At 37.1% G+C, this 21,304-nt stretch overlaps 2 protein-coding genes across 3 annotated transcripts; both read right to left on the bottom strand.

Annotated features, from left to right (window-relative positions):
* Window positions 1-540: 540 nt before the first annotated feature.
* hnrnpll (heterogeneous nuclear ribonucleoprotein L like) lies at window positions 541-14,075 on the bottom strand. 2 transcript variants are annotated; one of them, XM_086093341.1, is made up of 15 exons: window positions 13,774-14,075; window positions 12,517-12,635; window positions 11,447-11,556; window positions 10,352-10,479; window positions 10,048-10,133; window positions 9,870-9,966; window positions 8,849-8,921; window positions 4,760-4,831; window positions 4,492-4,531; window positions 4,320-4,410; window positions 3,020-3,141; window positions 2,620-2,821; window positions 2,213-2,270; window positions 2,025-2,123; window positions 541-1,518 (listed from the first exon to the last, which is right to left on the bottom strand). In XM_086093341.1, exons 1-15 carry the CDS (start codon window positions 14,023-14,025, stop codon window positions 1,463-1,465), a joined length of 1,605 nt encoding a protein of 534 aa, XP_085949467.1. In that variant the 5' UTR covers window positions 14,026-14,075; the 3' UTR covers window positions 541-1,462. The 2 variants fall into 2 exon arrangements, with proteins under 2 accessions (XP_085949467.1, XP_085949466.1); XM_086093340.1 differs by having other exon boundaries at window positions 4,320-4,531; window positions 13,774-14,073.
* A 279-nt stretch (window positions 14,076-14,354) lies between these two features.
* On the bottom strand, window positions 14,355-20,360 carry galm (galactose mutarotase). The gene is made up of 10 exons (XM_086093342.1): window positions 20,014-20,360; window positions 19,022-19,227; window positions 18,774-18,928; window positions 18,341-18,454; window positions 16,867-16,959; window positions 16,358-16,436; window positions 15,478-15,628; window positions 15,233-15,407; window positions 14,943-15,045; window positions 14,355-14,512 (listed from the first exon to the last, which is right to left on the bottom strand). Exons 2-9 carry the CDS (start codon window positions 19,200-19,202, stop codon window positions 14,965-14,967), a joined length of 1,029 nt encoding a protein of 342 aa, XP_085949468.1. The 5' UTR covers window positions 19,203-19,227; window positions 20,014-20,360; the 3' UTR covers window positions 14,355-14,512; window positions 14,943-14,964.
* Between the last annotated feature and the right edge of the window lie 944 nt (window positions 20,361-21,304).

The following is a 21,304-nucleotide window of genomic DNA, read 5'->3' as shown; positions in this document are numbered from 1 at the left end:
ATAAGACAGTCAAATTGCTTAATCATGTTGTCCATACAGCAGTGTACTCTGGAGGGATGCTCTGATGTAAAACGACTTCTTAAGTTTTGGTAACAAATTCAGTATGTGTCATTGTCTAATTAATGAAGGTGTATTTAGTTTCCTGTTTTCGTTCAGTCGCCACCCCGTTTTTGTTCTATTAAAAGGCAAAAGAAACATCAACATAATAACTCATCATCATTTGAATGAATTAGTTAGCATGTCTTATATTAGAGAGGCGTGAATTTGACGATGATTATTACCATGTGTTATGTTGAGACAAATGTTGGATATATAGTACAGTAAATACAGTACAACAAGCGGTTTGGATAATGGATGTATGTATGTTACCGTTTACACACTTTCAGAAACAAACACCCGGAAGCTGTTTGAAGTCTGTATGCCTTTAATACCACATCAAACATGTCATAAGAGTCTGTGGAATTCATATATATATATATATATATATATATATATATATATATATATATATATATATATATATAAAGAGAGAGTGAAAAAAGATAGAATGCTCTCTATACTTTCCCCACACAATTTTGTTGGTTTAAAGGTCCATAGTTGGGATACACATATCTACATTATGAACAATCAAAGCATGCATTTGTAGAGTTGTACAAATGACTTGTAGGTAGTAATAACTATACCATTCACACACACACGCACACGAACACACACATGCACGTGCGCGCGCACGCACACACACACACACACACACACACACACACACACACTAAAAGGGATTAAAAGTACATCACCAAGTCATCTGTATGGCAGTTACTGTACATCTGCAATGGAGATTGTCTTGTTTTTGTACAGCATACAAGACTTGAAATTTTATTTTTTTGCAGTTTTGCGAATCAAGAGCTTCATTTGGGGAGCAACTTTCTAACTTTGAAAGACAATAAATACGTGACAACATAATAAATGAACAATTGTTTTTCTTTTTTTCTAGAATCAATAGTTTTTGTTTCTTAAATTCACATTGTGTATAGCAGCAAACTTTATTTTGTTTTCTCGAACTAAAGTGAAATTGATTAAAAAAGCTCTGCTTTAATGTAATTTTTTTTTTAAAGTATTTAAAATGAGTGCTGTCAAAGTTCTAATTAAGTTCTAAAGGGACTAATTGACCATTAGCCTCTGACAATTAATAATTGACAAACGCGTGCAGGCTCTTTGAAGTGAATGAAGTACTTTGGTGTCAGCGTAGGATTTGCAGTTTTGCAGTCAATGTTTATAATGAGGAGCAATTTTGATTCACAAACTGCGATACAAACTGCTTATTTTGAGCTTTGAGTATATCTAAATGCCATCTGTCCTTATTATAGGCTACCTGTATATATTGTCTTAGTGTTTTTCTCTTTCCACGTGTCTCTATGTTCGTCTGTGCTCGTGCTCTTCAATTCGTCATTTTTCTTTCAGGCCTTTAAAGATGAGATGAAGTGGAGAAACACAATTTCAGAGTGTAAGGGTTGGAACCATCTGCAAAAACAAACATACACATTACTTTTATTACAACTGACCTCTGCTATTTGCGGGGGCGGATTGAGACGTCCAGAGAAAGAAATGAGGAAATTGTGGGCCAGTCTCTTGGGGTAAAATATAAGAAAATAATAATTAAAAAAGTACTGCATCGACCCCAAAAGACGCTCTGCCCGATGGCCAGTCCAGCCCTGCTTGTGTACATGACAAAATCGAGGATCTTCTTCATCATACTGATTGCCCTGGACTAAGAAAAGTCACAGACTCACAATGTCACCTGCGGTGTTCCTCAGGGTTCGGTGCTGGGCCCCACCCTGCTCCCCCCTGGCAACCGCATCTCCAGATATGGAGGTTCCCATTGCTGATATTATGTAGTTTTATATAAGGACAACCCCCTCCTCTTCTGACCCCACCCCCCACGAAACCTCAACACAGTCCGCTGTATATACAGGAGAGGGCATGTCTTAGTTTTTAGAGAATTGTAGGTGCATTTCAGACACACTTACTTGGTATCCTTATTTGGTAATGATTGAGAACAGTGAGAACCTCCACAGCTTCTGTCTTACTGTCGAATTGTAACAAACCAGATATTGTCTTGGTGGAAGCTGAGAGAAAAAACGCAAAAATAAAAGTTATCTCATGAAAAACTTCTATCACGTACTTCCCATTCATATGAAAAATACAGAAAACTTACGTTTGGCGTCAAACATCTTGAATTTGACAAAGCCGGGCACATCGTGCTCATTACATAACTGTTTACACACATACAGAAAGAAGGAATGTGTAAGCACATTTAAAGCAATAAACTCAATCTTCAATAAGTCATTCCATCCAGTACTACTTTGCGATTGAAAGACTATACGCGCATTTATTTAGTTATTGATTTAAAAGCAAACCATTTCACAGCTTTGATTTGAGTCAGGTAGCCAAACTTGCCAAAAAGGATTCTCTAATCTACAATAGGACAATAATTAATGTCATGTTCCACTTTGAGAATACTTCCTGAATCCATCGTAAACTTTTACCGGCATACTGGTGACTAAAGCCCACTGTTCGGATTGGACTACATCAAAAACATAAGCGTATGTACAAAAATCATACCCTGAGCAAGTGGTCCTGTGATATACACGAAGGGACGTTGTAGTAGTGCAATACAGCAGATGGGGGTTGAATGATGTTTTTGGAGGCCTGCCCAGCACTGCTGAAGCGATTGTTCCTGGTCATGGCAAAATCTTTATAGCTGCTGCTTCCATCCTCTAATTCAAAGAACTGGCTCGGGATCACGGCATGCTGTTTCGATACGCTGCATGGAAAGGAAACAAACACAAATGGAGTGAATTCACCAAATCAAAAGATCAAATTTCAATTTTTGTGCGTGTTCTTTCGACGCTTGTTTAGATGCTCCCACATTCGCACACTTGTAAAAAAAAGTGTTTTTTTTCAACTGAATAATGAAAATGTTCTTCATTATTTCACGCTTTGTGTGTTGTTATATTCTCACCAGACATTGAGTCTCTTGCCAAAAATCTTGATGCTGTTGAGGTGTGTGATTGCTCGATCCACAGCATAATCGTCCCCCATCTCAACCAACGCTGTGCCAGGAACGCTCTTCATAAACTTCACCTAAAAATCCCTCACGATTAAAATCGGCATTATAATCGTTTGATCTTGCAACAATTAGTGCGTTTGTGATATCAGTCACACATTGAAGCAATCGATTCAGAATATTTGAATTACTTTTCAATTTCCTTGTTTATTAGAATTAAAGTATGCAGTTCATTTTCTTTTTTACTATTTGCTTGTACTCGCTATTAACTCATTCACTCCCAGCCGTTTTCAGTGAAGTAACCCCCTTCGCTCCCGGCTCTTTTACTAGATCTTGACTGATTATGCAAGGTACACAGAATATTCTGTTCTATTGCTATAAAAACATGAAACCTACCAAAAGAAAAATTTGAATCTCTTCTTTCATCAGGAAAAAAAAAGTATATTTGCAGCAATTAGCATTAGAATGTAGCTAATTTTCATCATAATTTACAAACCTGTTAAAAACACTGGCAAAAAGAGCTTGTTGCAACATGACCCTGGCTGATCTCCTATACTCTACTGCCACCTGTTGACCGTTTTCTGTAATAACTACCATTACTTTAAGCGACCTCTTCATGTCAGAAGCTGTATCAAAGTCTTCTGTATGCTCTAGCATTTAAAAAAACAAAAAAAAAAAAACTTCTAAATATGTTTTGGGGAGTGCAGGACAAAGTATTAAAACATTTATTTATAAGTTTTTGGGTTTGAATGAGTTAGTGTGCTTTCATTATTAAAATCAGGCCGTGTGAGAGATATTACAAGGTACAATTTGTGGGGGTTACAAGCGTACCCATCTGATAGAGAATGGGCAACATAAAACAATTTTAGTCTCTTGTTGATAGCACAGATTTGTCACCTGCATCTTTAGAGAGTTTTTACAGTTTTTGTTTTTTTATTGAATCATTATTTATCCGTATAATGTAACTCAACTGAGAACAGATCTTCTTTTGAAACGCTGACAGCAGAATAAAACACAACAACATGAATGCATAACCAACAAACGTGATGCACTTAAAACTGTACACAAAACAAAGCATCAAATAATAATAATAATAATTGTGAATAACCCCCCCCAAAAAAAATACATCATAGTTCCCATCAGAGAAGAAGCATGGCTCTTATTACTTTGCTGTCACGCCTTCCAGGACCACAAAGGTCCTAATTTTGCTCAAATAAAATGAGTGTAAGAGAATAAGACGCCCACGCTTACGTACCTTTTCAATGTTGCCGTACAAACAGAACAGGTTGAAGATGCGGCTGCAGTTCATCTTGGATGGATGGAGGCCACTCACCATGGCAACAGAGCTGGGGGTGTAGGAAGAGTAGGATGTCTGGGGCAGAGGGTAGGACACTATATCTGGAACATCCACGTAGGTCAATTTGTACCTGCTGTTGCTAGGCAGAGGCAACACAGAGCAGGGTGACCCTGAAAACACACAAACCATGAGCTGATATCATTGATGTATCTCAGTTCCCGCAAATTTCATGTCACAAATTATGAATACAAAAAAACAATTAGAGACATTACATCGTTCTAATTGGCTGGATCGGCTTACATTGGCTACACAACTTTTTAGAAATTTGTCATCACATTTCAACCAAGTAAGAAAAATGTAGTGATTCGCTAAAGCAATTCAAATCAGTTCAAACTTACCATAATTGTTGTCAGTGGATGATGATGGGTGTTCACCTAAAATGGCCTGTCTTTGCCTGCCCTTTCCTTGATCTGAAATAAACACAGCACAGCACAGCTTTAAAAAACAAACAAAGTTACTACTCATATAATGTTATATACAGTATGTGTGTGTGTGTATATGTATATATATATATATATATATATATATATATATATATATATATATATATATATATATTTATTTCAGTGACCATTTTGGGTTTATCGTTTCTTTTTAATGGAAAGATAGCAACATTTTTGTCTACCTGGGTAAATCTAGTAAAAAAAAAAAAAAAAAAAACGAAGTTCACAAGGCACATTTAAAACTGTTTATATGGCGCCATCCAATTTCATGTATGAACAGGTATGAAGCAGAGTAGGTGCTTTTGTGTACCCATAGAGACTTCCACAACAAGAATACGGCAGCAGCGGTTGCCAGAGTTGTCCATGTTTACTCGCAAAATGAAGAAACATGACTCGTCTTCCATTACAGTATTTAAATACCGTCTCAGTATCTTTGCAGTACAGGAGAACCTGTCAGATATTGTAGGAATAACAATATTTACAACATTTTGAACATAACCTTAGATTTATATATAAATATATAATTTCAGTGATAGGCCACTATTGATCGACACAGTGTATGACAAACCACTGTAACGATAACTTAGAAGCAAGAAATCTTTTACAGTATACACTTACACGATGTTAACCCTTTTAAAATAAAATGAAAATAAATAAACAGAACAGCAGAGGTGGCAAATCCAGGTTCAAAAAGTAAAAACCCTGCCACAGTTTGGCTTTAGCCCCAGGTGCTAGCTAGCTAGGTAGCTCCCATGGTGCTGATTTACCTGCTAGGGAGCTAGCTATAGCTAGCATCAATGGCTAAAGCCAAACTGTGGCGGGGTTTTTACTTTCTGGACATGGATTTGTCACTTCTGCAGAACAGACTGTTGTTGTTTTTTTTCAGCAAAAATAGTGTATAATACAAAGGCAGAAATGCTATGTACTATAGGGGTTTCGCAAGGGATATACGTAACAAATACATCAATCAATAAGGACAGCTTAAATAATGCACAATAATAATGTAATCGTATCAGTTCTTGTAACATTAAGGCTGGAATTTGTGATAGAATAATAGACCAGGGGTGACCAACACATGGCAACGCAGAGCCGGGGGGTGGGTGGTAGGTTCGGGCTCAGGTGTAAAGGCTTACTGGTTTGGTTTGAATATGACATTTAAGTAACTCTGACCTCTTCCTGATTACAGTACTCTAAAGGCAAAGTTAAAAATAAAAATAAAAAAACAAAAAAAACAATCATATGTTCTATGCAACCCCATTAGTCTACCCACGGTATTCTGATTAGGATTGTGTGCAGCATGCTCGTTTTTTTTCCATCTCAGGGGGCGGCCATTTTGCCACTTGCTGTCGACTTAAAATGACATCATGGTTGCTTTGGGCTCAGGTAGCGACCAATCAAGAGTCGATGTCAATCAAATGAAAGTCCCAAAATGTTCTGCTCAAAACAAACAACAAAATGCAATCATTTTTATACAATACATAATTTCACAAGAGTCATATCCAAACAGAACTACAGTACTACGACACGTGCGACCAAGTCTAATGACAGGAGGTTCTAAATAAGGTTGAATGAAGTAAGAAAATGGTCATGTGACGTACAGAGGAGGCAATGAAAGCAAACCAATGAAAGAGACAGTACCTGTTTAGCATCAGACAGCAATCTTTCTTTTCTCCCTCAGCACGCAAGAACATCAACCTGCATTACACCATCACTTTAGCCATCAAGCAGAGTTGCAACGTTAAGCTATATGACACATCGCACAGTAATAAGTACATTTATTTAAGCGGTATTAACAATGTGAACAGTTGTCTGTGCATTGATGAACATATATTAGGGATGTAGTATGGGATCATTCACACGAGACACTTTTAGCAGTGTCACACAAATAAGCCCTGTGAATGGGTTTTAATGAAGGACGTTAACATTTTGCTCGTTTCATAAGGACAATGTTAATTTATGTATTAACTAGAGCTGCCAAATTATATAAATTCACTTCCAGAACAATTCCCCCTGAATTTCCTTCCCCAGTTCTTGCACTTTATTTAGTATAAAAAGCATTCTAATACTGTTCAAATTGAAAGTACTGTATGAATAAGGCAAGAATGCAAAGGACACCCGGATGATATTCTTGTCAGCCATTTTAAACCAAGGACGCATCATTTTGATATGAATGTGAATCTGAATGCTTGGCTAGGAAAATATCCCAAGATGTATTTCGTGCTGCTGTCACGTAAAGACGTCGGGGGGGGGCTAAGTACACAGAGAACAAGAAGGTTCTCGTGTAGATTTTTACCATACGTCCGAGTTCTTCATATTGATAAACCGCCATTGTGTATGCGGTGAGAGTTTAGACCTGAATGAGATAGAGTGGAACCTCAACATTTGTACATAATTCGTTCTTGTGAAGTGTTCAAAGTCCAAAATGTTCAACCTCCAAAACACTTTTTCCCATAGGAAATAATGTAAATGAGTTTAATCCGTTCCTATTTTATTATCTATTTATGTAAAAACATACACACTGCAGTATTAAAAAAATAAAAAATAAATAAAAACTACTGTGCAGCGTCATGGTGGCCAGGACACTATTTATGACGGACGCTGGATTTTTTAAATACTGTATCTGGAACAATCAGTGCTACTGGCGCAACGGGTTAACAAAATACGGACGATCCATAACATTTGGCAGCTCTGGTTAACAGTGTCATGTGTTTTGGGCTTCAGTGAGGGTGGCAGCCAATTTACAAATGTTCATAATATGAGTTTGGTGAAAAGATGTACAGTTCACATCAGCACCTTTAACAAGGCTTCTAACTCTGGTCACTGTGATGAGATAACAATAATGTTTACCAATGCATTTTTTTAAATGAGAAAAACCCAAATAAATCATCTTTAAAAGAGACATATTATGCATTCTTTCCACAATTTTAAACTGAGCAAGTCTCTTTTTAAGACCGCAACGTTCTTAGATTGAAATACACAAAGAAAGAAAAATATTCCAGACTTACATCTTTTAACATCCTGTCTCATTAAAGAGGACCCACTGTTCTCACCACCCACCTCCCCAAAAAAAGGCCAGTGCAGCTATCATGGCCATGAAGACCAGGATGTTAGATGACTGTAATGAGCTACGTTGCTACAAGAACAGATTGTGAGGAAAATGCATGTACCCGTAAAGATTGGAAGATTTGCATATACAGGGGACATATTGACAAACATATGAGTGTTTGTCATTTGACAGTACCACTGATGACACTATTAGCTAATGCTAATCTCTGCTAACAGTACAGCCGTGCTTGTATTTTGTGCAATGCAACGCAATGCATGCGTTGATGGATGGGCAGGTTCATTTTTCATATGTCCCCTTTAAAGGCCAATATACAAAAATGAGTGCAGGTTGGACATCAATATTTTTCTTTTCAAAGCAGGAGGAATCAGATTGAGGCTCTTTGGTCACGGGATGCATTTTCATCCACTTGTACTTTGCTGCAAGACACAGAAACAAAAAACAACAACCTAAAAACAAACAGAATCTAGTTAGACAGAAGGTGGTGCTGCTGGAGAGATTAAGGCCTCCTGAGCATTTTAAAACAGCTGCTGCTTGGTAGTATGAAGGACTGAGTTCCATATCCTTTTGTCGGACTTTTTCTTTTTCGCTGATGGAGGAGGTAATGCGTGAAGAGAGCTGTTGTGTAAAGTCAGCCTGACGTCCATACTCTGTTCTCTTTTACCAGGAAGGTAGATGTGCAGGCGTAAGAGGCTGGTGACTGAGAGAGTGTTTTGATTGGTGATGAAGAAAAGAAAGTGAAGGAGTCTTGGCTTGCGGCTTGAGTTGGTTTGATGTGTCTTAATAACCTGTAACTATGTTGCGCTTTTCTAAGAAAAAAAAAAGTCTTGGAAATTGCTTGGGACTGGAATCACAGGACTTGAGTCAAAATATAAAAATGAAATAATACAGAGAGAAAAAGAGAGAAAAAAATGTCTTACCCCGTCTGACCAGGTATGGTTTAGTGTAGTCCCAGCTTTCACTGTCATTCTTTATCACGTTCAGACGTGTTGGCTGTTGACACAAAAACAAAAGGACATTGAAAAGAACACTTGTCTCATCAGCCGAAGTGGCAAATCCAGGTCCAGAAAGTAAAAACGCTGCCACAGTTTGGCTTTAGCCACAGGTGCTAGCTAGCTAGTTCCCTAGCTAGTGTTAAATTATTAACATTGTTTTTCAGTTTCAATTTATATTTTAGCCGTTTTTGGAGTCATTTAGTTATAGCTGTGTAGCTCAATGAATAGTATGGTCTATTGTATTCTTATCTGTCTCACTTTCCTGAGAAAAGAAGGGAGTATAGCCTGGTACCGGTCTCAGTCGGAAGAGGGGAGGGACAGGCTGATGTATTATTGTTTTTCTCTAATCTGATTTATACCTATGGGAACTTGCTGAACTTGCTGATGGGAACAGAAGGGGGTATTTTCTTGTATTCACTGAGTTGCAAATAAATGTACTGTGGGCTGATGGGAGGAGACTTTTCGTATTCACCCACTTTTCAATAAATAATGATGTGCAGGAGGAGAAGGAACACACAATCTGAACAGAACACGGTTTGAGTGTCTTCATTGTGTGACCAGAAATTTCTGATACCTTTGCAAAGGGACTTCTTCACCAGAATCTCACCATTCAGTTAATTGAACACGCAAAGAGTAGAATACAAATATTCTCTACTCTAACACTAGCTAGTGTTCCCTAGCTAGCTAGCCCCAGGTGCTAGCTAGCTAGCTAGGTCCCTAGCGAGCGAGCTCCAATGGTGCTTGTTTACCTTTTAGGGAGCATCCTCAAAGACTCAACAATCCCACGGCACATATGGACAAACTCATTCACACTGTTACTGTAGATTACTTTCTTTAAATCGAATAGGACTGGATACGGTTTCATTGTACTTTTGTACAATCACCCAAAAATATATTTCCTAATACACCTCAAAAGCATACAGGAAACAAATCCTCAGTTCTTTACCCTTGCATATTCAATCTTGAGAGTGCAGCAGCCAACATAGATGTCCGCTCCATTCAGGGCAGCTTTCGCTTTCTGAGCATACTGATTCGACTTGAACCTGAATGAAATAGGTTAAGGACAAACAACTGCAATTTTTTAACATAGAAGCAAAACCATTTATGAAATTTAATAAGGATACTCCACCATGGCTTGGATTCCATTTCGCTTAAAGATGACAATCCTCTGAACAATGCCGACAGGGTTACATACTGAGTATAGGACATCCTGGAAAACAAACAAACAAACAAACAACTAAAATATGTCCATCTAAATTCATTAACCACCTCAACTTATCATATTCAAAAACATATAAATGTGCATTTATGGCTATAAATGCAACAGCTGGAATTAAATGGTTTGCCAATGGCTTACCAATGTATTAAACTACTGTGAAGACTTTGTCACCATAGAACAAAATGCATATTTAGTGTGTGTGTGTGTACCGTAGTAATAGGGTAGAGAGGATTCTGAATAGACAGTAGGAGGACCTTGTTGCCACTGTTGGGATTGTCAGCATTGGTTGGCCTGGTAATTCTCTTGGATGTGGAGTAATTAAAATATGCCTGTTGACCTAAAAACAAATAGCGTAAAAGGTCATCTAAATACAAATCTAGTCTGGGATCATCATGCACATTTGTCTTGCTTTAGATCAAATTACCAGAGAAGATTTGAAGAGCACTGTCAAAAGAATGTGAGGTATTTCATGTGTATGGATTCTATACTGATTCTCTTTTAACTCAATCACTGCCATTGACGACTATAGACGTCAAAAATTCATGTGAACTATTTCTATTAGTTTAACTTTTTTTTTCATTTCATTAAAAAAAAATTATGAAAACCTAGATTTTTTATTGTACATTTATAACAGATAAAAAATTATCATGCAATTAATTACGATTAAACACTCCTTATTTTTATTTTTATTTTCAAATTAGGCCCGTCAGGCGATTACAATTTTTAATTGTAATGTATCACATGACTTCACTTGTTAACTAACGATTAATCACAAATTTTATATCTGTTCTAAATTTACAATAATTATTTTTCTAGGTTTTCATACTCTTGTTAGCAAAAGTGGGGAAAAAAATGCTAAACTAATAGAAATAGTTCAAATGAATTTTTGACGTCTATAGCCGTCAATGGCAGTGAATGAGTTAAGATGCATGAACTGGCATTGACACATTTTTGTCCAGTCACGTCATCGCATTATTTTGGACTTATTTCCTGGTCTAATTGTGCTACAGAATGAATCTGGCGTCAAGTATTGCCATCATTTAGATATCACTCCTACCCATCTCAGGTTTCAAATTCTTCCTTCGAAAAAGAAAAACTAAATGTATTGATATTTCATTTTATTATTAGAATTATAAACCTGATTATAATTCTGGAACTCGCTACATTTTCCGTTGATTTGACTGCACTTTCTAGTTTAGATACATTTAAAAGTGAGTCATGTGGACAATAATTCAATTAGCACTTCTTCTTTTTTTTTTAAAGTCCAAATACTCTTGCATTTGTTATGATAAAATCAATCAAACCTGCAATATATACAGGGGCCTTGGCTCCACTTGACACACAGCAGTCAGCACTCTCCACAGCAGAGAATTCCACCAGGGCCTGGCGCTTGAATGGCATCATCATGACATAACTAAAAACACAAAGTGTAAACACAGGACTAGATGGTGTGTCCTATACTGTAGAGGGGGGGAACAAAGATGCTAAACAAATAAGTCAGTTGTATTGTTCAAGTATATTTTCAGACGGATGAATGTAATTTCCTGCAGTGTAAAAAAAAAAAGGTACAATGTGTGTGTGTGTGTGGGGGGGGGGGGGCATGCAAGAGCATACAGAAGGCTTTGATGCAGCTTCTGACTTAAAGAGGTGGCTTAAAGCAATGGTAGTTATTACAAAAAACGGCCATCAGCTGGTGGCAGCAGAATATAAGAGATCAGCCAGGGCCATGTTGAAAAAGCTATTTTTGTCAGTTTTTCACAAGGAATGTGAATAATGATAAGACTTAGCTATATTTGAATGCTAATGGCTGCAAAACGGGAGTGGGAGTGGCTTCAGGTGGCTGGATCTCTCTTCCAACACATTCACACCTGCTCCTCTCTTAATCACCCATTTCTGCTCAAATACTCTGGTTTTACTCTTTTAGGCTGCTACGCTGTTTCGCCTTACAAAGTGGTAGATAAGCCATCTCTTTTTGTGAACTCTTGTGAATTTCTTATGAAATCTGAACTACCCATGAAGATCGTAACCTGATGACTTTTCTATCTACAGCAGGCTTCCCCAATTCTGGTCCTTGAGGGCCTGATTCCTGCAGGTTTTAGATGGTTCCATCCTCCAACACCTGAGCCATATGATCAGTTTATCGGCAAGCTCTGCAAAAGCCTGATAATAAACCTGATCTGTAGAATCAGATGTGTTGGAGGACTTTAGCATCTAAAACCTGCAGGATTCCGGCCCTCAAGGACCAGGGTTGAGGAAACCTAATGTACAGCAACAAGTCCAGAGCCAGACCATACAGTTATGCTCTGAACCTCTCTGGTTCTGAGCATTTTATTCATAATGTATATGTTTTTGGGACACTTGGATGTAGTCTTACCAAATGGGTCCAAAACTTTCCAAAGCATCAATCAGGTCTGCTTCTACCACCGCCTCACACAGACCCCTGACATGGACCACGGGACTGGGCGAAATGTGATGGGAATTTTTGCTGTTGTCCTGCAAACACACACATACAATCACAAATTTGTATGATACAGGTGGGCCAAAATAAAGGCAAAATCTCAGAAATTTCATGCATACATCAACCCATGCTTCCACCCTCGATTTTCATACACTGATGATCTTAAGCAGGATCACCGTAAAGCTTATTCCAGCTGTCAAACGTTGGAATTTACAGTACCAAAGGCCAGGGATCACAAACCTAATACTGTAAATGCATACAATTTAAACATTATACAGTGTAAACAATAAGAATTTTAACTTATTCAAACCCCAAAACGTATAAATGTGTTTTTTAATACTTTGTCCTGCACTGTCAAAAATATATTTATACGTTTTTTTGTGTTATGCTAGAATATACAGAAGGCTTTGATACAGATTCTGACAAAAAGAGGTGGCTTAAAGCAATGTTAGTTATTACAAAAAATGGCCAGCAGGTGGCAGCAGAGTATAAGAAATCCGCATGTTGCGACAAGCTCTTTTCCATACTGTTTTCAACAGGTTTGTAAATAATGCTGAAACTTAGCTATATTCTAATGCTAATTGCTGCAAAACAGAAACGGATACAAATATACTTTTTTCCCCGATGAAAGAAGAGACTCTAATCTTTCTTTCGGTCGGTTCCATGTGTTTATAACAATCAAACAGAACATTCTTTGGACCTTGCAAAATCAGTCAAAATCCAGTAAAACTGCCGGGAGCGAAGGGGGTTGCTTCAGTGAAAATGGCTGGGAGTGAATGAGTTGACTGCATATTCACCTAAAGCAGGGATATCAAACTCATTTTAGCTAAAGGGCCACATGGAGGAAAGTCTATTCCCAAGTGGGCCGGACAGGTAAAATCATGGTATATAACTTAGAAAGTGCGAATTAAATTAAATTAATGTCAATTATATGTAAAGTTTCGCTATATCTGTGGTCCTAATTCGCCACTAATAGCAGGGGTCAACTGTAAATATATTGTTGAAAAATAAATGTAAAAAAAAATAACGATACAATTCTAAGATATGATTAATGATTACAAAAAACAATGTCATCGTTTGACAGTAACAACATCAACCAAAAGACAGTCGCTCCTAATTCTTCTAATCAAACGCACAGTATATGCCGTATCGTCGCATCTCATTTTTTTTTACCTCAAGTCCTGCTCCGCGCTGGGCCCGTTTGTCCGCCGCTAAATCAGCATCCGAGTTGGAGTCCGAGTCGTCCTCTCCCTCCTCAAGGTCCTTGCCGCCCCCTCTCACGTCAACCGCTGTCTCGCTATCAGTTTTCAGGCGCTTCGGCGCTCTTTTATACTCGCAATCCGTGCGATGGCCGGCGCCTTGTGCCGACATGCTTGTGGACGGAGTCGACATAGAGTCCGCAGACTGGCAAGAGGACTCGTCCATGACTGATACCCACAACCAAGTGGTTTTGTTCGAATTGTGTGAGCGGAGACATCCCGCCTCGCGCTGTTTTATTGGTTTACTTGATCATGCGCTTTGGAATTGCAGTCGACTATTGGGCCAGACATTGCGCGTCTCTCTCTAAAGGGTTTGTGTCATCAACCAGCCCCGAAAGCAAAACAGGCGGTGTAGTTTAAATCCAGATGACATAATCACATTAATAATGGTAACGACAAACCTGGAATAATACGTTTTCAAATTTGTGAGCGTTTTTTTTTTTTAAACCCAATGTTCAATCAAATCAAACGATGCATTTAATAGCCACTAGGGACTCCGTTTTATGTATCTCTTTTATTTATTCATTTATTTTCATTCATTAGAGAAAAATCTCACGTTGACAGGATCGGCTCTCACTTCAGTTTTCATGAGAACACTTCCTTGTGTGACGTGTCTAAAAACAGCTGATCGGGTGAGAAGCCCTTCGAAGTTCCTAAACCCACAAACAAGATATTGTTGGAGCATTCATCAAGATCTCAGAATGCGAGCGCTGTACAAAACGCCTTTGTGCAGTTGTGCTGGTTTAGAGACAATTACAGTTCATTTATTTATTTTTATTATTGCGAATAAATTATTACTGTAAATAACATTTTTTTAAAAAACGTACATTTTTCAGATAGTTTTAAACATGATAAAAACAGAACATAATGTCATTTCCTGCGCTGGAAGTTCATTGTGAAAAAGTTGAGTTGCACACCAAATAACGAGTTACAAATTCAAATGCAAATGCGGAGTAATGTGTAAAAGAAAGAAAGAAAGAAAAAAAAAGAAAGAAAAAGAAATGGAATGTAAATAAGATATTATAGTCCCAGGCCTACTGTGAATGAAATTTACATAATTAATAGTTATCATAAGTATCTCACAATCTGGAATTCAGCAACAATATCAATCAGCAGAAGTGAATGTGAAACGAGTCAGGTGTCGATATTTCTCTCCAGGACGGAGAAGGCAGCCAGGAAATGGAGCCTGATAAAAGACACAAATTCAAGGCATAGCAAGAATGCAGCAAACAAATATGAACAGTGTACTGTTATGTAAACTAATGTGTTTACTTTCTTTTTTCTTTTTTTTTACTACTGTATGATGTATTGCATTAAAAGCACATTTGCACTTAATAGAGGTCATCGTATGTTCTTCTGAGTAAATTTCATACCTGGTTGACAGCATCAGGCCAATTCTGAGTCTCCAAACAGAAGGAGCAGTGTTTCCCATATTTAACTCCACCTTTACCTATTATAGAGCCATCCAGGAAGTTAGCCGTATAGAATTGGACTCCTGGTTGGCTGGTCGAAACCTGTAAAATGCGACCACTGGCTGGGTGGTGAACCCTGAAATTAGAGGGTTGTAATGTGAGACAAACAAGTGTTAACGATGCGGCTAAGTAACTACGAACCAAACCTAGCAGCGACCCTCTCGGTCCATGGGTCTCCTGGAGATGACAGACAGAAGTTGTGGTCAAATCCCCCACCTGGAATTTTCTTTAGCTGAGGGCCAATCAGAACGGGTTGCCTGAGGTCAAAGGGTGAGCCATCGACTGCGTTGATTTCTCCTGCAACCAAAACAAAAATACATTTTTCTTTCTGAAAAGTAAATAAAAATGGTAGAAGACTAAACAATGTTTTTATAGTACAATAGTCATAGATCAGGGGTTCTTAACCTTTTTTTTTTTTACCTTGGGGCCCAACTTTTCATGTAAAAAGTGGCTTGGGGTCCATTCAGAAATTATGATTTATGTTGACGTATTATTGTTTGTATTTAATAACTAAATACTTGTCCATGATATTCTTTGTTTGGTTTCTTCTTTTTCTACTACTACTTTGACAACTTTTTTTTTTCGACATGGGAAGGGGAAAATATTCGGAAAGCACGGAATGCGTTGCAACGTAAATAACAATGGCGGCGTATGTCCAAATAAAGTTTCTACAAAACGTATTAAACTGGAATATATGCAGTTAAACAGAAAAAAATATTCAGAAAAACAGAAAATAATTCAAAAAAATACTCAAAAAAACAAAGCTCCCCCCAAAAAATTGTCAGAATTTTTTTTTTTTCCCCAAGTGAAGGCAATACGCTTCCATAATTTTTTCACATTTTTATTACAATAAAACTCTTGCTTCAGTTCCCTGGGATTAACCTACAAACAAAAAATAAATAAAAATGCTCCTCCAATGAAGCCGTTTATAGCTCAACAGTGATGGGACTTGGTTGTTTTCTCATCTGCTATGATCTACAAGAAATTTGCGTTCTTATTTTATTGAAAACTATTACATCGTTTTACCTGTGGGAATAGATGTGCCATCCACTGGCAAGTAGGAATCAGCAATGATGGACACTTCATGGCCGTAGATATCTGCACCCTGTACATACATGCAAAACATAATTTGAAAATTCAAAATTTGATGAAGTCCATGGGCTCCAAAGTTCAGGCTATCATTGTACATTTTTTTACTTCTGTCTCCATGCAGACCATCTACTGTAGTTGAGTCAAGTCATCTTTATTTAAATGTAATGGCTGGGCATACACATTTCAATTGTACAGTATATTTTGTTTGTTTTTTTTCGATGATGAATGATCTGCTACAGTCAGATCTGTGCTGCACCTGATTCCTAATGGGAAATGTCCTATGGTCCTAGCTTTGTGAAACATTGAATTTGCAGCTGAAAGTACATCATGAGAGAAAAAAAAACTCTTAATACTTCATATTTAATCACTGACTCTTTCTATGAATACAATCCCAGGACAAATTTGATAAAATAAGTCTTCTAACATGTTTTTTTTTCTTTTACCCGTCCAGCAAGGTTGAAGTAGGAGTGGTTGGTGAGGTTAATTGGTGTTGTTTTAGAAGACTGGGCTTGATACTCTGCAGTCAGTGTTTCCTCCTGAACAAACAACAATATCACTGGGTCACTTCATTATATTCAAAATCATTCAATATTTAGGGATACACATTTTTGTATTTGAAATTGATAGTGCAGAAAACAAAATATAATTCAGTTACTTGTTTGGTCTGTAACATAAAAAAAAGGCAAAAAATGAAAGCAAAGGCAATAGGTTCATTTTATAATTTACATCTTTGGGCATGATTATTGATGTACTGTATATTGTGAGATGATAAGTTAAGTTAGGGGTCAAAATTAAAATGCTAAAATCTTCATTGAGACATTGTCAACAATAAAAAGTAGAGATAGACCGATAAATATTCTAATAATTGCAGTAAAAGAGAGAAAATATTGGCATCAACAATTTAAAAAAAATACAAACTCGAACTCTTAACTTTGTTCGAATGTCTTAAAGCATACGTTTATTGAGCAACTTTTCAGAATTGCAAAATGTTTATTTATTTTTATTTTTTTTTATCTTAGACAATCGTCATCTATGTTTTAAAATTTGAACAAAAAAATTCAGGGAGCTTCCAGGGTCATCAGTATGTAATAAAAACTAAATGAAAACCGAATTCACAAGTAAATATCATAGCTCCCTGTGGTTTTCTACAGTAAATACATTTTGCCAAAATTTCAAAATAACTGAAATGTTAAACTTTCATGTATCTTTGTTTTACTTTCAAACAAAAACAAAGGAGGCAGAGAGTCCCTCGGGTCAGCATCATCGCTTATAAAGTTAACTGAAAATATAAATAAAAAGCTCCCTGAAAACAGCACAGTTTTAAATGGATCTATTATTGGCCACCAGATAAAAAAGAAAAGAAAAAAGACTGATACCGATATTTGTCAAAATGTCAAATATTGGCGCTGATAATCGGTCTATCCCTAATAAAAAAGCTAATAAATATAAATAACCACAATAACAACAGTAACGATAACAATACTTTGCATTGTCAACCCATTCTAAAGATAAGTCGCCGAATCCTAATTTGAGGGATTCTGTCCCACTCTTCCTTCTCCTCTTCCTTTACAACAGTTTGTGACCTTGACTGAACCCTGACGTTAAAAAAATAAAAAAAATAAAAAAATCTAAATCGACATTTGCTACATTTGCAAACACTCGTAAACCTTCACCACTCAGTAGGATACGGGCATAAATATAAAAGAATGTTCATCTATGGAACAAGAGCAGGACAAGGCTGGATGTTGGAAATGTTCACATTTTTGTCCAAGCTTCATTTATAAGATATATATATATATATATATATATATATATATATATATATATATATATATATATATATATACCATCCAGTGGACAGTTATTCTCCCCCACTTACTGCAAATTGGACTAATTTGTAGCTAAATCTAGGTTTACCTGCAATGTGTAGGTAACAGAGACCTGCATCTCTCCGGGGTAGCCCTGGTCTCCATCCGGACTGGTAAGACACATTTTCACACCATTTTCCACTGCTGTAGCAATCCAAATAGCCTAAACAGTTAACCATAATACAGATTAAAATATGAGAATAGAATATAGAATATGAGTCCTGCTGGTAGTGAGACAGGTCAGGTTAGGAATTGAGCCACCGATGTCATCTTCAATCTCGTTGTCAAGCTCACTTTCCTCCATATCCACAAACATCCACAAACATGCGTGCGCATGTTGACGAGCGACTCGTCTGGTTTCCAGTGCACGGCAGGGTGAGTTTTACGTGTAAAGTAAAGTACAGATACCTGTAAAAACGACTTAAGTACAGCAAGTACTTCGTTACTATGGAGTGAATTATGTCATTTCAACTTTGTCTTACCTTATTAAAGCCACGGAGCCCTCCGTGCAGAGCGTTAGGTCCATTGTTGAGATCTAATTGGTATCTTTTTCCTTCTACTACAAAACATCCTTGAGCGATCCTGTTGGCTACGCGGCCCACCACAGCTCCAAAGTACCGTTTGTCCGACACATAACCTAGCAACAGGAGGCAGGTGTGCTACTGCTTAAAATTTATTTAAAAATTTTTTTTAAACACAAACACACACAAGGTCACTTGCCACTGCTTACCTTCCAGGTCATCATAGCCCAAGACGACATCTTCCAGCAGACCATCTTTCCCCTTGCTCCAAACAGACCTGATGATGGCCCCCAGTGTAAGGACCTCCACCTTCACTTGAGGGGACTGGAGCGTCCACAGATCCACCTTGCTGGGTAAATTCCCCCACGGCTGACATCTAACCTGTGTCATCTTATTCCACGAGATAGGGCTGCGTCTGCAAAGATGTTTGGAAAAAAAAATTGGAATATAAATACACCATGCAAAAATATTTCTTATAATTATTACAATTAGGGTTATAGGAATTTTCAAAGTTGGAACCTTTAGATGGGAATTAACTGGAATAAATCATGAAGCGATAAAACTGAAGGTTAGCTCTTAATATGGAATTTATCAAATACATTTTAGTGTAAAATAATTCTGACTAACAGCCAAAAATAATGGAGAACCTTGAGTAAATATGCTTTTTTTATTTGGAAAATGAAAATTAGGTTGTTGTTTTTTATAGATGGAGACAGGTTCCTTTCATTCATATTTTGAATGGGACTCAACATTTAAATTTGTATTCGTTGATCAAATTGATTGTTCGATAAAATATTCTAAACTGACTGTTCTTCTTGCAAAGATGAAATGTGATGTTTTCTCAATTTTATTACTTTGCATGGATGTCTTCTGAATAATAACAACAACAACAATAACAATAACAATAATAATAATAATAATAATAATGCAGGGACCCCGAGCTGAATGGGGGTCCCAAATTATGGGTTAAATGTAGGGGTACGTGTCCCGATACAACTTTTTCACTTCCGTCTGTTGCCATTCCTTTGATCACATTATTTCCGTATTCATATTTTGTGTTAAAATGTCATTTTGTGGTGTGTCTTTGAAAAGTAATGAAACACGCGCTACGCGAATGGAAGAATCGATATGCTTTTTAACGCTATAGAACATCAGAGGTTAAGCACTGTTACGACAGAGTTCATGTCAAAAACAAACTCACGTCAAAATTGTAGCCCCCGCGAAGTCACAACTTCTTTCCTTTGTTCGTTTAGTCCCTTAAGTCATCATGGCATGTCATAAAGACTCAAGTAGGAGTAAGAAAATAAGTTTTGTCAACACGAGCTATCTTCCTCTACTTAATTCTGGCAGGCAATGAAGCTACGACAGCTTATTTCTGTCCTCTTCAGTCCGCTCCTGTTATTGCACTTTCTTATAGCACATGATCTGAGAAGGGTCTGATTGCAGGTTACATGATCTGTTTCTGCCTTCCTACTCCAGCAGGACGCAGTGTTGTTCAAGGAATTGCAGAGCCGTATATATAGAGTGTCTGGCCAACTGAAAACATGGACGCCATGTTGTTACCCTCCGCGACAGGGCAGGCGTGCGCTCAAGCGTGTAGCGACTGAGCACGCCTATCTTTTTGCACGCACAAACTAGGTGTACAGTTTCTTTTATATTTCCCCTTGTTTTATTTTTTAACCTTTGATGTAGGCTATTTGAAAAGCTGATAATATAAGGAATACACTGCGTGTATGATACAGGCTATTAAGACTCCAACTTATGTGAATATCGCATTTTCTAAACCCCGACTAAATGTGCTACTTCTACCGACAGGCGAACTTCAGTTCAACTAGTAGATGCCATGGATAGATGGGCAATAATAACTTATAATTAGGATAATAACGCTCCCTAAATTGCTCTGTGTTACGTATACAACTCATTCACTTCCGCAGTCCGCACTGGTGAAGTCACGTGATATATCTGCAAATATTCAATAGGTATTTAGATTTAGAGGTATATTAGATTTGGCCCCAGGACAAGTAAATTTACTCAGAAATGGCATGTTTTCGTATTTTGTATGTGGATTATTTAAAATTTGATGGGTGGGACGTAAAATGTCCTCCACTATGGAGGACCAAAACGGCCAAAATTCAAAAATAAATAAATGACTAAATAAATGAATAAATGACTAAAAGTGAAAATAAAAACGGATTAAAAAATGTATTTAAAAAATAAAATAAAAATGTATGTATATACACATATATATATATATGTTGTTTTTATTTTCATTTATATTTATTTTGGGGGATTACATTTTCGAATGATGTTTTTTTATATCTGTTTTTATTTTTCACTTTTTGTCATTTATTTATTTATTTAGTCATTTATTTATTTATTTTGAATTTTGGCAGCCTTGGTCCCCCAAACTCCAGTTCTGGAATGACCCTTACCTTCCACAAACAACATATTAAATCCCAAAGTGTTCATCACCATATTGAAAAATATATCCA

The sequence above is a fragment of the Leptonotus elevatus genome, chromosome 13, assembly GCF_054856555.1.
Source record: "Leptonotus elevatus isolate MCC_2025b chromosome 13, RoL_Lele_1.0, whole genome shotgun sequence".
Lineage (NCBI taxonomy): Eukaryota > Metazoa > Chordata > Actinopteri > Syngnathiformes > Syngnathidae > Leptonotus > Leptonotus elevatus.
Note: the sequence above shows the minus strand (reverse complement) of the source record. Positions and strands in the feature narration are given on the sequence as shown.

Excerpts from the sequence above, each read along its gene's own strand:
- galm (XM_086093342.1), bottom strand. The coding sequence starts at position 19,202 with ATGACACAGGTTAGATGTCAGCCGTGGGGGAATTTACCCAGCAAGGTG. Across the intron at positions 18,455-18,773 it reads GGCTCCGTGGCTTTAATAAG|GCTATTTGGATTGCTACAGC; the intron begins GTAAGACAAAGT and ends TTAACTGTTTAG. Across the intron at positions 16,437-16,866 it reads ACTTCAACCTTGCTGGACGG|GGTGCAGATATCTACGGCCA; the intron begins GTAAAAGAAAAA and ends ATGTATGTACAG.
- hnrnpll (XM_086093340.1), bottom strand. The coding sequence starts at position 14,025 with ATGGACGAGTCCTCTTGCCAGTCTGCGGACTCTATGTCGACTCCGTCC. Across the intron at positions 10,134-10,351 it reads CTCTCTACCCTATTACTACG|GATGTCCTATACTCAGTATG; the intron begins GTACACACACAC and ends TTTGTTTTCCAG. Across the intron at positions 9,967-10,047 it reads GGAATCCAAGCCATGGTGGA|GTTCAAGTCGAATCAGTATG; the intron begins GTATCCTTATTA and ends TATTTCATTCAG.